Source organism: Microtus pennsylvanicus, chromosome 10 (assembly GCF_037038515.1).
Source record: "Microtus pennsylvanicus isolate mMicPen1 chromosome 10, mMicPen1.hap1, whole genome shotgun sequence".
Classification (NCBI taxonomy): Eukaryota; Metazoa; Chordata; class Mammalia; order Rodentia; family Cricetidae; genus Microtus; species Microtus pennsylvanicus.
This window is the reverse complement of record NC_134588.1, coordinates 90,412,312-90,428,645: the sequence shown is the minus strand read 5'-3', so window position 1 is coordinate 90,428,645 and position 16,334 is coordinate 90,412,312. Positions and strand designations below refer to the sequence as shown.

The following is a 16,334-nucleotide window of genomic DNA, read 5'->3' as shown; positions in this document are numbered from 1 at the left end:
TTTATAAATACAGACTTTTATACTTAAAAAATTATTTTTAAATTGTTGGTTATGTACGAGATGTCAGGCCTAGAGTACTTAAGGAATCAGTGCTCTACTTGTTTCCAGGCCTTGATTTTTTTTTTTTTTTTTTGCCGCACGTGTGACTCTATAGGCAGATCTTGCTTGCTTTCTAGCTAGATATAGCTTATGTGTGTGCCATATTAATTTCAACTACTGGTTCATTTGTTGTTGTCGTTGTTTTTAGCATGCTGGAGCAGGATTCCAGGAGAGTGAAGCCCAGTATGAACGCTGCAAGCCAAAGGAGGCATCTTTTGGAATTTTCCGCTAAAGAAGTTCAAGACCCATCAGATGTTATCAACCAGAAAAACAGCTACAGGTGGGATGGCCTGTTGGCCGTGCTGATTTAATGAACTGGAGAATCTTACCTGTTGTCGCTTGACATGTGAATAGTTCATATAGGCTTTGGGTAATGGAGCAAATGAAATAGTGATGCCATTAATTTGTTTTATTTTTATTTTTTAAAAATAGAAAAGAATTATTTATCATGTATATAGTATCTGTCTGCATGTATGCCTGCAGGCCAGAAGAGGGTGACATATCTCATTACAGATGGTTGGAAGCTACCATGTGGTTGTTGGGACTTGAACTAAGGACCTCTGAAAGAGCAGCCAGTGCTTTTAACCTGTGAGCCACCTCTCCAGCTTCAATTTGTTTTATTTTTAAAATCAATTTTAAGAATAAATTTACTTTGAAACTTTTTCCAGTTTAGGATTTTTGTTGAGATGTGATCAGATAATCTGCTTGTATTGATATACATATATGTTAGAATACATGTACCAGCTTTAGTTTTTTCACCCTATTATGGTTTAGTACATTTAACTAATATTTATGCCTATGAATAGATATGACGGAATGATATAGTTGAACCTATTTGTAGTCATTAAGTAAAATTATTATTTGTCGTGTTTTCTGATTCCTTTCCTTTTTATAATTTAACAGATACTTTGGTAAATTTCTGTTCTGCTTAATGTTAAAACAGAGATGTACATGAAAACACAGTTCTCATAGTATGTTAATTAGAAGAAGGTACAGTTTTTAGAGCTATATCCTTTTTCATAAATATTGCCCTGTGTGTTTGGGGATTCTTGTTAGAGACAAGCCAGAATCTTGAGCAGCAGGCAGAGAGGTCGCAGTGCAGCAGCCGTCACAGTATGATGAAGTGCTTGAAAATGACACAGACCTGCTTGCCCTGAGCTCTCTGCAGTTTCACAAGGAATCCTTCCTCTGTGTTGAGGGAGGGGCCGAGGGGCCTATGGCAGTGCAGCATAGCAGGGGATAGATAGATGGTGTGATATTAGAAAGCGTTACATATTGTTTATGCTAATTTGTTTTTTTACGTGTTAGAATTTGTCACATTTCTGAATTGCTGACATTGGTAGTAGTAACAGTGTCCCTTAAATTGGTAGAGCTTATTAGTTTGTTCTTTTTTTCCCAAAATTGGCCCAGGTTTATTCTCCATGTTCTGTAATTTTGAGTTCTATGGTTGTCCACAGAACTCTGTTTGAAGTTGAATAAGTCTTTGGACTTAGTAGTGTTTGATCAAATGTGGTTAATTGCTAAAAATAAGAACTAATTATTGATTTTGTACTTTATGGGAATATTCTTTATTCTAAAATAACCATAATAAAGAGAAGCCTTCATGTATGTGTTCGCAATAGCATGAGCTGAAAATGCTGACTCCTGGAAAGTGTAGTGGCCAGTTGATGTACATTCATCGGAGAGGCCTAGGCAACTTTCAGGGTGAAACTTATCACCCTGAAGAAATTTATAACTCATTGGGACGAGTACATGAAAGTACTTGAAATATGTAAACCATCTCTGTGTCTCCTGCCCATAGTCACCGATGGTTGTGTGTATCTGAGGTACTGGTCTCCGTAAGAAGAGATAATCGCTTCTTAGCAACCTGCAGGTCTGAAGCTTATTATAGGAGATTTAAGCAAATATTAGTCCATTAGTTTGAAGTTTATGCTATTATCATTGATAATTGAATACAAAAATTTTAAAAATTATTTGGGAAACATTTGAAAATTCCAAGTATGAATTTGTTCTGAGCTGCATTTTAGATGTTTATATGTGTTGTCAGGACACCTATATGTATTTTTCTTTTGAAAAAATGATTAAATTTAATTTTAAACTGCTACTATTACATGAGTTTCCTATCTTTTAAAAGTACTTAAAAATTTTAATTGACATTGAATTTTAATCAGGCATGTTTATAGACTGCGCTGTGCCTGTCATTTTGATGTTTATAATATATAGTGATTGGACCAGAGTAATTAGTGTATCCATCATCTGAGACAGATACTCATTTTTTCATATTGTTGAGACCATTCAAACTCTTCGGTGCTAAATATGTTAAAATATTTGAGGCATTGTGGTCAACCATAGCTAGTCTTCTGTGCTGTAGAACATTTAAACTGCTCTATCTTATCCAGTCACACTCTGGTGCCCATTAATGACTCTCCTTCATGTCCCTCTCTCCCCCTTATCTTTTTAGACTCAGATATACTTGATTATACTTTATACTCTGTGATAGCAGATTTCTAGCTTCCGCAGATAAGTGAGAAAATACGGTATTTTTTGTACCTTATTTCCTTTGTTGCATTGTCCTATAATTCTATCCATGTTGGTGAAAATGACAAAATTTCAGTTAGTTTTATGAATATTAGTATCTGTGTTTTCTTTATTCTTCTATCAGTGGACACTTAGATTAATTTTCATATCTTGGCTATTGTGACTAATACTGCAATAAACATGGGCATGTGGGTAGATGTCTTTTTGACATGAATTTTGATTCTTTGAATTGAAATAGTCATGTTTCCAGTTCTCTGAGGAACTTGTATACTGTTTACACAGTGGCTGCTCTCTGTTTCATTCCCACCAACAGTGTTTGAGTCGTCTCCTTCCTCGTACTTTGCCATTGTTTGTTTTATGAGACTAGCTGTTCTAATTAGCATCAGATGGCATCTCATTGTGGTGTTGATTTACATTTCCGTGACTGGAGATGGTTGTATATATGTGTGTGTGTGTGTGTGTATGTGTGTGTGTATGTGTCTATTTCTTGAGAGGTAGCGCTTCAGATTATTCATCCATTAAAAAATAGATTTTCTTTGCTGTTGAGTTATATGAGTAGCTTATTTTTGTTTCCTTTGTTTTGAGACACAGTTTGTTCCCAAAAGTTCCCAGGTTATCCTGGAACTTGCTGTATAACCCAGAATGTAAAGACTTCAGTCATGAACTATGGTCACTTGAGTTCGTCATACATTTCTTACTGGATCAATAATATGCTGGTATTTTCTCTTAGTCAAGTTCTTCACTCTGTTTGCTATACAAAAGTTTTTAATTTTATGTAATTTCATTTAAATTTTGCTTTTGTTGTCTTGTTTTAGGATCATAAAAAAATCTTTGCTCAGATCAATATCTTGAAGCATGTCCTTTTTTTCTTCTTTTTTGAGTTTAGAATGTGTCTGCTGATCTGTAGAGGAATAGTTTCTTTTTACCGTACATACAAAAGTTTTCCTGTCACTGTTCATTGAAAAGACTTCTGACATGTTTTTGCCGCCTTTGGGAAAGTTTAGTTGTCTAGGAATATATGAATTTATTTCTGAGTTCTATGTTCTAATAGTTTATGGTTTTTTCCCTCTCATATCATGCTATTCTGGTTATGATAACATTGATTTTTTTCTTTTAAAATAGAATCTCATATATCCATGCTGGTTCCAAACTCTCTGTATAGCTGAGGCTGATCAGCTTCTACCTCATTGCTTTAGTGGTTTGGAGTCTTTTGTAGTTCTGTACACATTATAGGAATATGTTTTTATTTCTATGTCAAATGTTATTTGTACTTTGATAAATGACTGGAGAGATAACTCACTTGGTAAGTACTTACCTTGTATTTTGGTAAGAATTACGTGGATCTCTAGACCACTTTGGGTAGTATGTGTATTTTAACAATGTTAATTATATAGTTCATGAACGTGGGATGTCCTTCCATGGATTCCTCCACTAGTGTGCCTGATGAATTTCATTGCAGATTATCTATTCCCTTTACCGAATTTGTTCTTAGGTATTTGTTCTAGCAGCTGTGAGTAGGTTATTTTATTCTTTAACAGTAGCTACAGTCTTCCTATTCATGGACCTCATGCAAGCAAGGAAGTCAGTCATTCTACCACTGGACCACACCCTCTAACCTCAAAACTGAACTTGATTGTCAGTTCTAATTGATTTTTGTGGAGTCAAGAGTTTTCTCTATAAAATCCTGTTGTCTGTGAAAAAGGATTTGAGGCCCTTTCTTGTTTTATTTTGCTTTTGGCTCTAAGGCTTCCAATACTATTTTGAATAAGTGAAGGTAGAAACCTTTGTCTTGCTCGTGAGTTTAGAGGATTTGTGTATATTTCAGCTCCTTCTCATTCAGTATGATGTTCAGTATGATGTTGGTCTGTCATATGGGGACTTTATTGTGTTTAGGTAAGTTCTTTCATACCTAATGAAAGGTTTCCATACCCCGATTTTAAGTCTCTCTGCTGACACAGCAAACCAAACCACGATTAAGATTAAAAATCTAGGTTTATTGGTAAAACACTCCCGGATGGTCCTGGATGGTCCCAGAAAGATGGGGAGAAGGAACCAGAAAATTATATGGCTGGTCTCTACACTTAATTTTCTTTTCTTTTTTTTTCATGATAGGATGTTGAGTTTTACTAAATGCTTTTTCTTCTTCTTTTGAAACAATCATAAAGTTTTTGTTTTCAATTCTGTTGATATGGTGTGTTACATTTTTTATTTGTGTATAATTGAGCCATCCTTGAATTTCTATAATAAATACCACTTGATCATGATGTATAATCTTTTTGATATTTTGGATTTGAGTTGCTAGTACTTTGTTGAAAAATTTAATAGCTATGATAATCAGGGATTCTGGTCTATGAATTCCTTTCTTGAATGTGTTCTTGTGGGACTTTGATGTCAGGATAGAACAACTTTGGAAGGGTTTCCTTTCTTTCAGTTCTTTGGACTAGTTTGAGACAAATTTACATTAGTTTTTGTTCTTTCGTTTGTTTGTTTTTTCAAAGAGTTTCATTAAGTTGCCAGGCTAGCCTCAACTTAACAGTCTTTCTGTCTCGACTTTTGGATAGCTGGCGTGTTAGGTGTGTGCCACATCTGGCTCACTTTAGCGCTTCTTGCGCAGTTTGCTGAAACGTTCTAGCTCTGGACGTTTGTTCTTTTGGGATGGGACAGGGACTTTTTATAACTAATTCTGTCCTCTTCCTTATTATTGGGCTGCTCAATTTTCCTTTACCATAATCTGTTTTTTTAAATGCCTCATTTTTGTTTCAGAATTATAGTCCGAATAAAGGAAGGGTAAATAATCCTGTCATTTAAATGTTCTATTTGTTTGCTGTTAGCATATTACCACTAGCAAGTTGTAGTTGCATAGATTTTTTTCAGTGTTAAAAGTATATGTACATATATGCACGATTGTATTTGTAGCAATATAATTTATCAGCCAAACTGGGATACTTGTAAGAAAGAATATTAGTAATATAGAGAAAGTCAGTAATAATTATTACCTCAAGATGTAGGACATCAGGCTTAAATGACAGATGTCTTCTAGTAAACAGGAAAGGATGGTTTCCATTTAAGGCATCAGCCACAAGTTGTCTTTAGCCCAAGAATTCCCATTAACTCTAGCTCTCTAACATTGCTCTTTCCTGTTGTGATTTATTTGCTGAAATTTCTTCTGTTTTATAGAATGGTTTGCACACAGCCTAGAGCTCTGACTGTCTAGTTAGTGAAGGTCTGATTATCTCCAGATTGCTTGCTGGCTTAGAGTTTCCCCTTCTTTTCCCCTCAACACTGTCCACCCTATCCTGTGTTTCTCCTATCAGACTTATATTAATTATGAACTGTTTGACATATTATCTCAGCCTTATTATTAACTAGATCTTACAACTTAAATTAGCCCCTTCCTATTATTCTATATTTTGCCATGAGGCCTGTGGATTGTTACTTTACATCTTGCTTCTCTGGCGGCTGCTTGCTTCTCCCTTGACTCTGCCTTCTTTCTCTCTATCTTTGCTTGGATTTCCCTCCTGCTCTTTTTGCTTGGCTATTGGCCAAATCAGCTTCTTTATTAGCCAGTGGTAATAAAATATATTCACAGCATACAGCGGGGTATCCCACGTCAGCCTCCCATGCACAATATTATCATGCCTGCTCACTCCATCTTCCTTTCTTCCATTCTCATTTCTTTGTAGGCTTCTCCTTTGTCCAATCCCAAGCTTTAAAGCTGTCAACTTTGTTTTCTTTCTGCTGACATGACTCATCCTTGCTACACACTCCATGTCTGTATACATGATTGCTTCTTAAATTCCTGTTTCCAGGTCAAACTTCTCATACTTGCGTTTACACATCCAGTCGTCTCTTTGACTTTTTCTTTCAGCATTTCAAAATTAATGTGCACAGAGGACCATTGTTCCTTCCTTGTTTAACTAATATTCATTGTTTATACAATTTCAAGGTGCAAGGGTAAATTGAAATATGCCACTTCCATACTTTGTGACTTCTCTTTCAATCATCAAGTCCTAATTGTGACCCAGCCTCTGTCTTTTCCTCTTGTGTCTGTCCCACTTGCCACAACTCTTCAGCACTTTTCTGGGTTTCTAGAGTCTGACTTTTTCTCACTTCCATCTCACATCTGCTTTTCCTAGTGTCTGTGCAGTTGACTTAATCTTGTCATTTAGGCCTTGACTTAATACCATCTCTTCCTTAGACTGTTTATCTGAAGTAGATGCTGCCATGCTTGGCTATTTGAGTCCTATGCTTCTTTTACAAGACTTAGCACAGTTTTTTTTGAATTTTATGTATGTGGAGTTGTTTTGTTGTTGTTGTTTTGTATTTGATCTGTCTTCCTGTTAGGTCTTTGAAGATATAGACTTCTCTTGTTCTCTCTTGGATTACCCAGCACATAGACAGTAGCCAGCAAATACTTAATGAATAAATGGAAAACATGAATCTTACCATGTTCAATTTTGTATTTTAGTATATCTAATTATAAATTCAGAACATCTTATATAAAATATTCAGAGAAAATCTAAGACTTCTTAATGAGATAGAGTAAAATACAGACTGAGGAAATAATAGGTAATGGGCCCAGTTCAGATTCTAATTTTAACTTAGGTTTTGTTCTTATCACACCCTTGGTATGAATTCATGTGACATAAAGCAGTGTGACAGTTACAGAAGAGCTAGTTATTGTCGTCTGGTGTTTATTAGTGACTCAAAGTCATCCATGGCTCTGTTTTATTCAGTTTTCAACTTTGTTACTTTTCCTGCCAATTGTTTTATGTCTTACTCTACCCCACTTCATACAAACTTGTTATCACAGAATGACAATGACCGCAATCTTTAAGCCTTGTCGTGCAATAATGTACTTTCCTGTCTACTGCTAGCTCTTTCCCTGATTCCTCTCGCCACTGTGTCACCTCCTCTACGCCAGCAACACTATAGTTCATTGAATTCACCGAAGACACAGACTGTGCGCTGCCCAGGAAATAATAGTGTTTTTTCTCTGCCATCTCTTAGAAGCTCAGAAAGTGATAGTTCTACCATCTGGTTTATACTTTACTTTTTCACTATGTTCATTTCTGTCTCACAATATGTTCAGTTTGGTATATGTTTGTTTTAATGACAAATCAGTACTAGTAAACTTTATAAAATTTATGATTCACAGAAACAATTTTTCTGTGTGTTTCTTTCAGATATGATCATTCTGTTTCAAATGACAAAGCCTTAATGGTGCTAACTGAAGAACCACTGCTTTATATTCCTCCACCTCCATGTCAGCCTCTGATTAATACAACAGAATCTCTCAGGTGAGTGCTGTGGGTTGCTGCAGAGACACCTGCATGGCCTCCTATGGTGGCTTCAGAACTTAGGAAAGCAATTCTTCATGTTTACTAAGAGGCCAAGAGAATCTGAATGACTTGTTGGGTACTGTAAGATTGTCGGTTGTCTGGTTGCTCTACCAGCCTGGCAGAGGTGGTGATAGGTCTGTTTAATGTGCTGATTGCCCGGTTTGTGTTTCTCATTTGAAAGCTAATGGATGAAGTGGATATTAAAGTCAGGGCAAGACTACACTTGGGGATAGAATGTTCTCAGCAAAGAGCATTGTTTGTTTCTTTTCACATTAGGAAGGTAGTGTTTGACTATGTTGTTCTGGACATACTTGCTCTTATTTCTTTGAATTTTGAACTCATAATTGAGGAGGTTGCCTTATAAGAATGCATGTCTTATTAAAAGCAATATTAAATGTCAGTAATTTTTTTTTTCAAACCAGAAAGCATTGTTGTGTACTCAGGTATGTTAGGCTCTTTGGGAACTACAGAATGATTAAATTAATTTCCAACGAAAGAGTAAAACAGTTAACTTCTGTTAAATATATTTGATTAATCTGTTCTGTAGGTTGAACCATGAGCTTCGAGGCTGGGTTCATAGACACGAAGTGGAAAGGACCAAATCAAGACGAATGACAAATCACCAACAGAAAACCCGTATTCTTCAGGTTTGTTTCCGCTCATGTCTGAAGAAATGACAGCACAGTTGCTGGGAGCTTCTTCCAGTGGAGCTTTCTTCTGTGGGAGATTTGGGGACTTAAGCCTTATTCCTTCCTCACTGTGGCTGCTTCTGATGCAGCATCCATTGCCACGGAAACCCCTCTGCAGCTTTGTAGCACATTAGTTTGGGTCTTACAGCAGCAACGTTTCCTGGCATGGCACTCCTTCCTGCATGTGCGCTCTCTCTCTGTCTCTCTGTCTGTCTCTCTCTCCCTCCTGCCCCCTTTCTCTATCAGCACAGGCAATACAATAAATAATAATGTTTATTCCCCTCCCTTTTCGAAGGAAATGTTATAAACACATGGCAAATTGTCGGGAGGAACACACCATGGGGGCGCTTTTGAACTTAGGCATGTTCCATTACAAGTTAGTTACCTTAGGACTTTTCAGTTCTACTTCTTTGTTTGCCAGGAGGTGACATTTTAATCGTTCTGTCATTCGTGGGGTCCTTGTTACTACTTCTGAAGCATGTAGCCTAGCAATTGACACACTGATTTCCCAATAAACATTACTATAATGATGCTAATGAGCCAGGGAGAACTGAGGAATACGTACCTACATATAGACATACACACACTCAAAATGAGAAGTGTGTTTTCTATGGAAAAATTAAGATAGGAAGATTAGAATCTAAACGTAGAAAATAGTGGTTATTTTAGATTAAATCACTTGAGAAGGCTTTTCTCAAGAAATTCCACTTTAGAAAGATATTGTATCAAAGTCATTGATTCAGCTGTTCTGACAGCCTCAGCGTCTTACAGCTGGATGGGATAGAAGCTCATCTCTTCTGCGAATTCTTCATAGCTCCAGGATTTAGGGGGAAATGCAGTGAAGCAGTTGCCAGACCCGGGAATCGCAAATGCAAAGAGCTCTAGGAGGAACGGTTTGCGTATTTGCTGAGTAAAGCTGGAGGGGATGCCGAGGCTGGGGTGGGGGGTAGATCAGACCTCAGAGGCTGCAGAGGTGAGAGCTCAGCCACAGCATGGCTCTGGTGTGAACTCTGGATTTCATTCTAGGTGTTAAGGGCTCCACTGCTGGGTTTGGTCAGGGGAATGACTTGATCTGATTTATGTTTTTGAAAGATCATTTTGGCTAGGAGTGGTAAAACTCATTAGTTAACTTGGGAGACAGAGGCAGGAGTGTGAATTCAAGGCTAGTCTGAGATATGTAGTGAGACCTCATCTCATAAAAGAAAAACAAAGAGACAAAGATGTTCATTTTAGCTGCCAAAGTAGACTGAGGGGAGTGAGTGGAAGAAGGTAGGTCAGCTAAAATGCCATGTCAGTGGCCCAAATGAGAGATCTTTGGATCTATTCTGTTATGGTAGATATGAAGGTAGAGGAAAGAATGGGGATCCAAATATATTTTGAAAGTAAAACTGTTAAGGAATTGTTGCTATAAAGTAAAAGGGAATTGGTGATGATTTCTTTGTCTTAAGTGCTGGATTAATAGCGATGCCATTTACTGAGACACAGACTGAGGAGGGAGTTAGAAACAGGAGTCAAGAACTTTAGATATGAATTTTAGACATTTGATTGAAGACATCTAGTAGACAATCATATATCCAAGTCTGGACTTAGGAGAGAGGTTGAGGCTAAATGTTTGATTTTTGGGTGGTGCTTCCCAGTGTGAAACTAAAGAAGAGAGAGAACAGTGATAAACTCAGTGTTGGGCACTGCCCATGTGTGGGCTACAACAGAACCAGTGCTTGAAAGGGGCTGGGCACTAAGATGGAGATTGGTAAAGGGCAGTGTTGCCCCAGCCCAGCCAAAGGCCCGGGGAACAATGAAAATGATTACTGTCAACACTTCCCATTAGAACTCACTGGTGGCCAGGATGGCTGCTTCACTATGGTTGTAGTGACAAAAGCCCGATGAAGTGAACCTGGGAAAATAACACGGAAAAATGGAGCTGATTGTAGAGAAATCTCCATCTGTGGGGTAGAGAATAAGAGACAAGAAAGAGGTTTTATTTTTGGATATAAAAATTTTCACCTGGTTTGCATGTTTGCTTTAGGTGCTGATAGAAACATCTTGCTGAGCATGGTGGTGCTCACATGCTGGCGCTTCGACAGCAGGAGAAGCAGAGGCAGGCAGACCTCTGTGAGTTTGAGGCCAGCCTAGGCTATATGAGTTCCAAGCCATGTAGGGCAGCATAGTGGGACCCTGTCTTTAAAGAAAGGGAAAGAAGGGGTGAAGGAGGGAGGGACAGAGAGAGAGAGAGAGAGAGAGAGAGAGAGAGAGAGAGAGAGAGAGAGAGAGAGAGAGAGAGAGAAAAGAGATTTTAGCCGGGTATGGTGGCAGTGACTTGCATCTGTAGTCACAGAACCCAGGAAGCTGAGACAAGATCATCATTAATATGAGGCCAGCCTGGGCTACATAATGAGTTCTAGACTAGCCTGGGTTACAGGGCTAAAGTGAGACTCTGTCTGGGGTTGGGGAGAGGATGAGAGAGACAGGGAGGAGTAGAGGGAGGGAGGAAAGCACACATGGGAAGGCAAAGCTTAATGTTTATTTGGAAATGTTATATAATATGATCAAGCATATTAAAAGGATATCAAGAAGCACAGACTTTAACCATGTGCAACTGTTTTTAGCCATAGATAATTAAAATTTGTATAGTTGAGCTTAAGTTCTGACTTGTGAGGGTCTGTGTCTATGATTATCCTGAATGTGCTTTTTTGAGCCTCTTCATCCTTCTTTGCCTACTGTTGCAGCTTTATTGGTTCTTAGGTCTCCTTGAGGGCATAGGCAGGCCCAGCCAGTGCTGTAGGGATCTGGCAGTCCCAAAGCTGCTTCCTGGCATTGGTCTAGCCTCGCACTGCAGAGCACACTGATCTGCTAAACTGTGCACATCAGCTGCCTCCACAGCCAGAGGGACAGGGTACTGTCTGTCTCTTCTTCTGCATCTGGAGCAAGTTTGTCTTACTGGTGGAGTCTAAACCCCTGAGCCTCTTAAAGGAAAGCAGATATCTAATTCTGAAGCCATACTTCATATAAGCATGGATGTATGAACATAGTAAATTAATACATTTCAGGACATTTATGATTTGACTATTATTTATATATCAAAAATACTTATTGTTGTAAAGTAATAATAAGGTCACTTTGTAATGGAATTATAGTAATGTACCTTTGAATTATGAAACTCTTACAAGACTCTCCTGAAGATTAGCTTATAAAAATTCCAGAAAATTTAAGAGGAGAGAGGACAGAGAAAATGCTGTTTTGTGAAATAGAAGTTTCTTTTTTTTTGTTTTGTTTTGTTTTGTTTTTTCGAGACAGGGTTTCTCTGAGGCTTTGGAGCCTGTCCTGGAACTAGCTCTGTAGACCAGGCTGGTCTCGAACTCACAGAGATCCGCCTGCCTCTGCCTCCCGAGTGCTGGGATTAAAGGCGTGCACCACCATCGCCTGGCTAGAAGTTTTTAGTGTTAACATGTGGGCCACTGATAATGGTTCCACACTGAATTGTTCTCTGGCCAAGAGAGTCGTGGGTTAGATGCCTTTCATGACATACAATTGATAGGCGTGATAGGCATGAGGAATTTGTGTTAAATTGGTGAACAGTGGAAATCTTGTTTCGTTCTGAGCCTTTCCTATTTCTTAAAAACTTGTAGCATAATAATTTTTGACAAATGAAAGTTGTTACATGACCAGTTATACTTGTACAATTCGGTCATAAAACTCAGATTGGTTGGACTGAACTTTCTCATTCTTTCTGTAAACTTTGTGGGAAATGCCTGAAATGTCTTATAAGACTGCATAAGATATATTCTGAGTCTACAGTATGACCCGAAGGATTCTAAATGACAAATCACGTATAGTCAGTATTGGAAGTTTTTTGTTTTATTTCCTAAATCTCTTTCTCTCTTCCAGGGTGCTCTGGAGCAGGGCTCAAATTCTCAACTGATGGCTGTCCAGTACACAGAAACCACTAGCATCAGGTAAGAAGATGCCAAAGCTCTTGGCAAAAGAGCTTGAACTGTATTGTATTTTAGTGAAGTTGAAATTCACACCTCCTTTTTGTGCTCCTTTATGACTTTTATATCCGCTCAAATTAATATATACTACCAATTAGCAATCCCAATAAAAAGATCACCTCTCCCAATCTCTTAAATACAGATTTAATCAGAATGTTTTTCATTCATAATTTTACTGAAAATCCCAAGTGCATATTGCTTTCTTGTTCTTGATTTTTATCAGTTTCATAAGCCTCAGGGAGAGAGATATTGCCTTTTCTCCTTTGTAGGTGTCTTGCTTAGTGGTCACATTAAAAAACTATTATTTTGTGTGTGCATATATGTGTAATTAAGTCAGTGAAAATCTCTGGGGAGTTGTTCTCTCTTCTGCCCAATGCAGGGTCACTTGTTTCTGTTGCACTGTGAACTCCAGGCTAGCTGGCCCACAGTCTTCTAGATGATTCTTCTTTTTTTTTTTTAATTTATTTATTTATTAAGGATTTCTGCCTCCTCCCCGCAACCGCCTCCCATTTCCCTCCCCCTCCCCCGATCACGTCACCCTCCCTCATCTGCTCTAAGAGCAATAAGGGTTCCCTGACCTGTGGGAAGCCCAAGGACCGCCCACCTCTATCCAGGTCTCCTAAGGTGAGCATCCAAACTGCCTAGGCTCCCCCAAAGCCAGTACGTGCAGTAGGATCAAAAACCCACTGCGATTGTTCTTGAGTTCTCAGTATTCCTCATTGTCCTCTATGTTCAGCTAGTCCGGATTTGTCCCATGCTTTTTCAGACCCAGGCCAGCTGGCCTTGGTGAGTTCCCGATAGAACATCCCCATTGTCTCAGTGTGTGGGTGCACCCCTCGCGGTCCTGAGGTCCTTGCTCGTGCTCCGTCTCCTTCTGCTCCTGATTTGGACCTTGAGATTTCTGTCCCGTGCTCCTCTGTCTCTGTCTCCTTTCATCGCCTGATGAAGGTTAATATTCATGAGGATGCCTATGTGTTTGTCTTTGGGTTCACCTTCTTACTTAGCTTCTCTAGGAACATGCATTATAAGCCCAATGTCCTTTATTTATGGCTAGAAACCAAATATGAGTGAGTACATCCCATGTTCCTCTTTTTGGGTCTGGCTTACCTCACTCAGGATAGTGTTTTCTATTTCCATCCATTTGTATGCAAAATTCAATGATTCTTCTTTTTGACCTCTCTCATTGCTATAACAATGCTGTATTACAGTTGTGTCCTTTGCTCGGCTTTTTGTTTTGTTTTTTTGAGACAGGGTTTCATTGTGTAGCTCTGGCGGTGAGATCCACCTGCCTCTGCCAGCTTTTTAAATATGGCTTCTGGGTATTGAACTTAGTCATTAGGCTTGAGTGACAGGTACTTTTACCCAATGAGCCATCTTGTCCACCCTGACTGGGTGCTTTACATAATCTTATCTTTAAATTTATATAATGATTCAAAAGTGTATTTTATATATGAAAAGGGTGGGGAGTTTTTTTTTTTTTTGCTTGTTTTTAATAATTTTCAAAGTAGCGAACTAAGTGGTAGAACTAGACTTCAGACTCTGTCTGTTTGACCTAAAAACAATCTCTTGTTACTACACAGTACTACAGAAGAGTTTGAGAAATTCCAGGAGAGTGCAATATCCAGCAGTTCAGATGTCAGCCGGGCGAATGGAACTTAGAAAGTCAGGTCTAAGGGGCTAACTGCAGTGGGGCGGAATTGTAGTCATAGCACTTCCTGACCTGTGCTGTGAACCACGCCGGTTAGTGCAGCAGGTGTGAGACCTCATGTTTGATCTTCCAGGCACCGCAAGCAACAATAGCAATAAGACCATATCATTTGCCTAAGTCAAATGTAGCTGAACATTATATGGTACCCCATAAATATGTACCAATTAAAAAAAGATTAAAAAGTAAAAATTGTTGTTAAAAGTGCTACTGTTTTGGTTGAAAGAGATTCTTAAGAATGGAATTAGAATGGAAGGAATTCTCAATATGTTTAAATATTAATGGTATTTTCTATCTTCTCCCTTTAGTAGGAATTCTGGGAATGAGCTGCAAGTGTATTATGCTTCACCAGGAAGTTACCAAGGCTTCTTCGAAGCCATCCGCAGGCGCGGGGACACATTTTATGTTGTGTCATTTCGAAGGGTAAGTTCATTTTGAAAGAATCAAACAAATATTTTTGAGTGTCTGTTGTGTATAAGGCCTCAGCCTGAGTCCTGTAGAAGGTCCAGAGGTAGGCAGGAGGCAGGTTGGAGTCAGTAGCGTGAGTGAGCGCTGTGACAGATGCAATTGACCGAGCTGGTCAGCGTTTGAAGATGCTGAGCCTGGCACTGATGTCAGGCTACATTTTGTGCCTTAGAAAACACGACCTACACCTTGTTTTTTATTCCCATCACCACTGTACTCTACTGTTTGTTTCCAACCAAAGGGAAAGTGAAAACGTCATTTTCTACTATGGGTTTTAAGCCAATGCCTATTTGGTAATTAAGGAACAGACTTCTGAAATGGAGGCTGATTAATTTGTCAGCTGTAGAGTGTTTAGACCTATGTTCCCAAGTTTCTTTTTTCCTTTCTTATTTCTTCATTAAATGTTTGCATTCCTTGAAGAATGTGTCAAATAATGTCAGGTTGTGCAAGCACAAATGTATATACTAGCATTTTTAAATGTTAGACCACATGAAAAAGCACAGACATTTACAGTCCATCTGCTTTCCCTATAAAGTGACAATATATTCTCCATAGGGTTTCCATCTGACAGTCCGTTAGAGTGCTGCACATTAACCAGGAAAGCAGACATGGTTGGAACTCCTCAGTCATTTGTATCCTAAACCATTTTTAGATCAATTTTGTTTTTAATTGATTACTTGTATATGTTGGTATGTGCATGTGAGGCTGTATTAGTTACTGTCTGTTGCTCTGATAAAACCCCACAACCAAGACAGCTTATGGAAGAAGTAGTTATTTGGGCTTATGGTTCCAGAGTTCATGATGATGGAATGAGAGCAGCAAGGTGCAATCATGGTGGCTGCCGCAGGAAGCTGGGGCTCACACAACCACAACTGTAGGCGGAGGCTGCTTGTTCATTCCTGGCCAGCCTGACCTGAAATAATCACACAGAAACTGTACTAATTACAATACTGTTTGGCCTATTAGCTCACACTTCTTATTGGCTAGCTCTTATATCTTAAATTAACCCATTTCTATTTATGTGTGTATGGCCATGTGGTTGTGGCCTACCGGTAAGGTTCTGTCCAGCAACTGGTGTCTGTCTCCTGTAGCAGCTACATGGCTTCTCTTTGACTCTGCCTACTTTCTCCTCCTCTTTCTGTTTGGAATTCCCACCTTGCCCTATTCTGTGCTGCAGTAGGCCCAAAGCAGCTTCTTTACTAACCGATGGTTTTTACAGCATACAGAGGGGAATCCCATATCACATAATCACAAAGCAGAGAGAGAGAGAGAGAGAGAGAGAGAGAGAGAGAGAGAGAGAGAGAGAGAGAGAGAGAGAGAGAGAGAGAGAGCACGCACTGGAAATGACATGAGTCTTTAAACTCCCAAAGCCCACCTTCAGTGACATACTTCCTTCAAACAGTGACACCAACTGGGGACCAAGCATTCAAATACTTGAGACTACTGGGGATATCTCATTCAAACCCCAACAAGTACATTGCCCACAAAATCCAGAAGAGGATGTTGG

At 38.9% G+C, this 16,334-nt stretch overlaps 1 protein-coding gene across 2 annotated transcripts in view; it reads left to right on the top strand.

Annotated features, from left to right (window-relative positions):
- Window positions 1-16,334, top strand: part of Atf6 (activating transcription factor 6) — a 169,506-nt gene that overhangs the window by 75,052 nt on the left and 78,120 nt on the right. The window contains exons 10-14 of one of the 2 annotated variants that reach the window (XM_075989061.1): window positions 248-379; window positions 7,824-7,937; window positions 8,527-8,626; window positions 12,554-12,621; window positions 14,671-14,785. In XM_075989061.1, the coding sequence (XP_075845176.1) occupies window positions 248-379; window positions 7,824-7,937; window positions 8,527-8,626; window positions 12,554-12,621; window positions 14,671-14,785 (529 nt within the window). The remainder of the gene's footprint in view (window positions 1-247; window positions 380-7,823; window positions 7,938-8,526; window positions 8,627-12,553; window positions 12,622-14,670; window positions 14,786-16,334) is intronic. The other variant, XM_075989063.1, reaches the window with a different exon arrangement.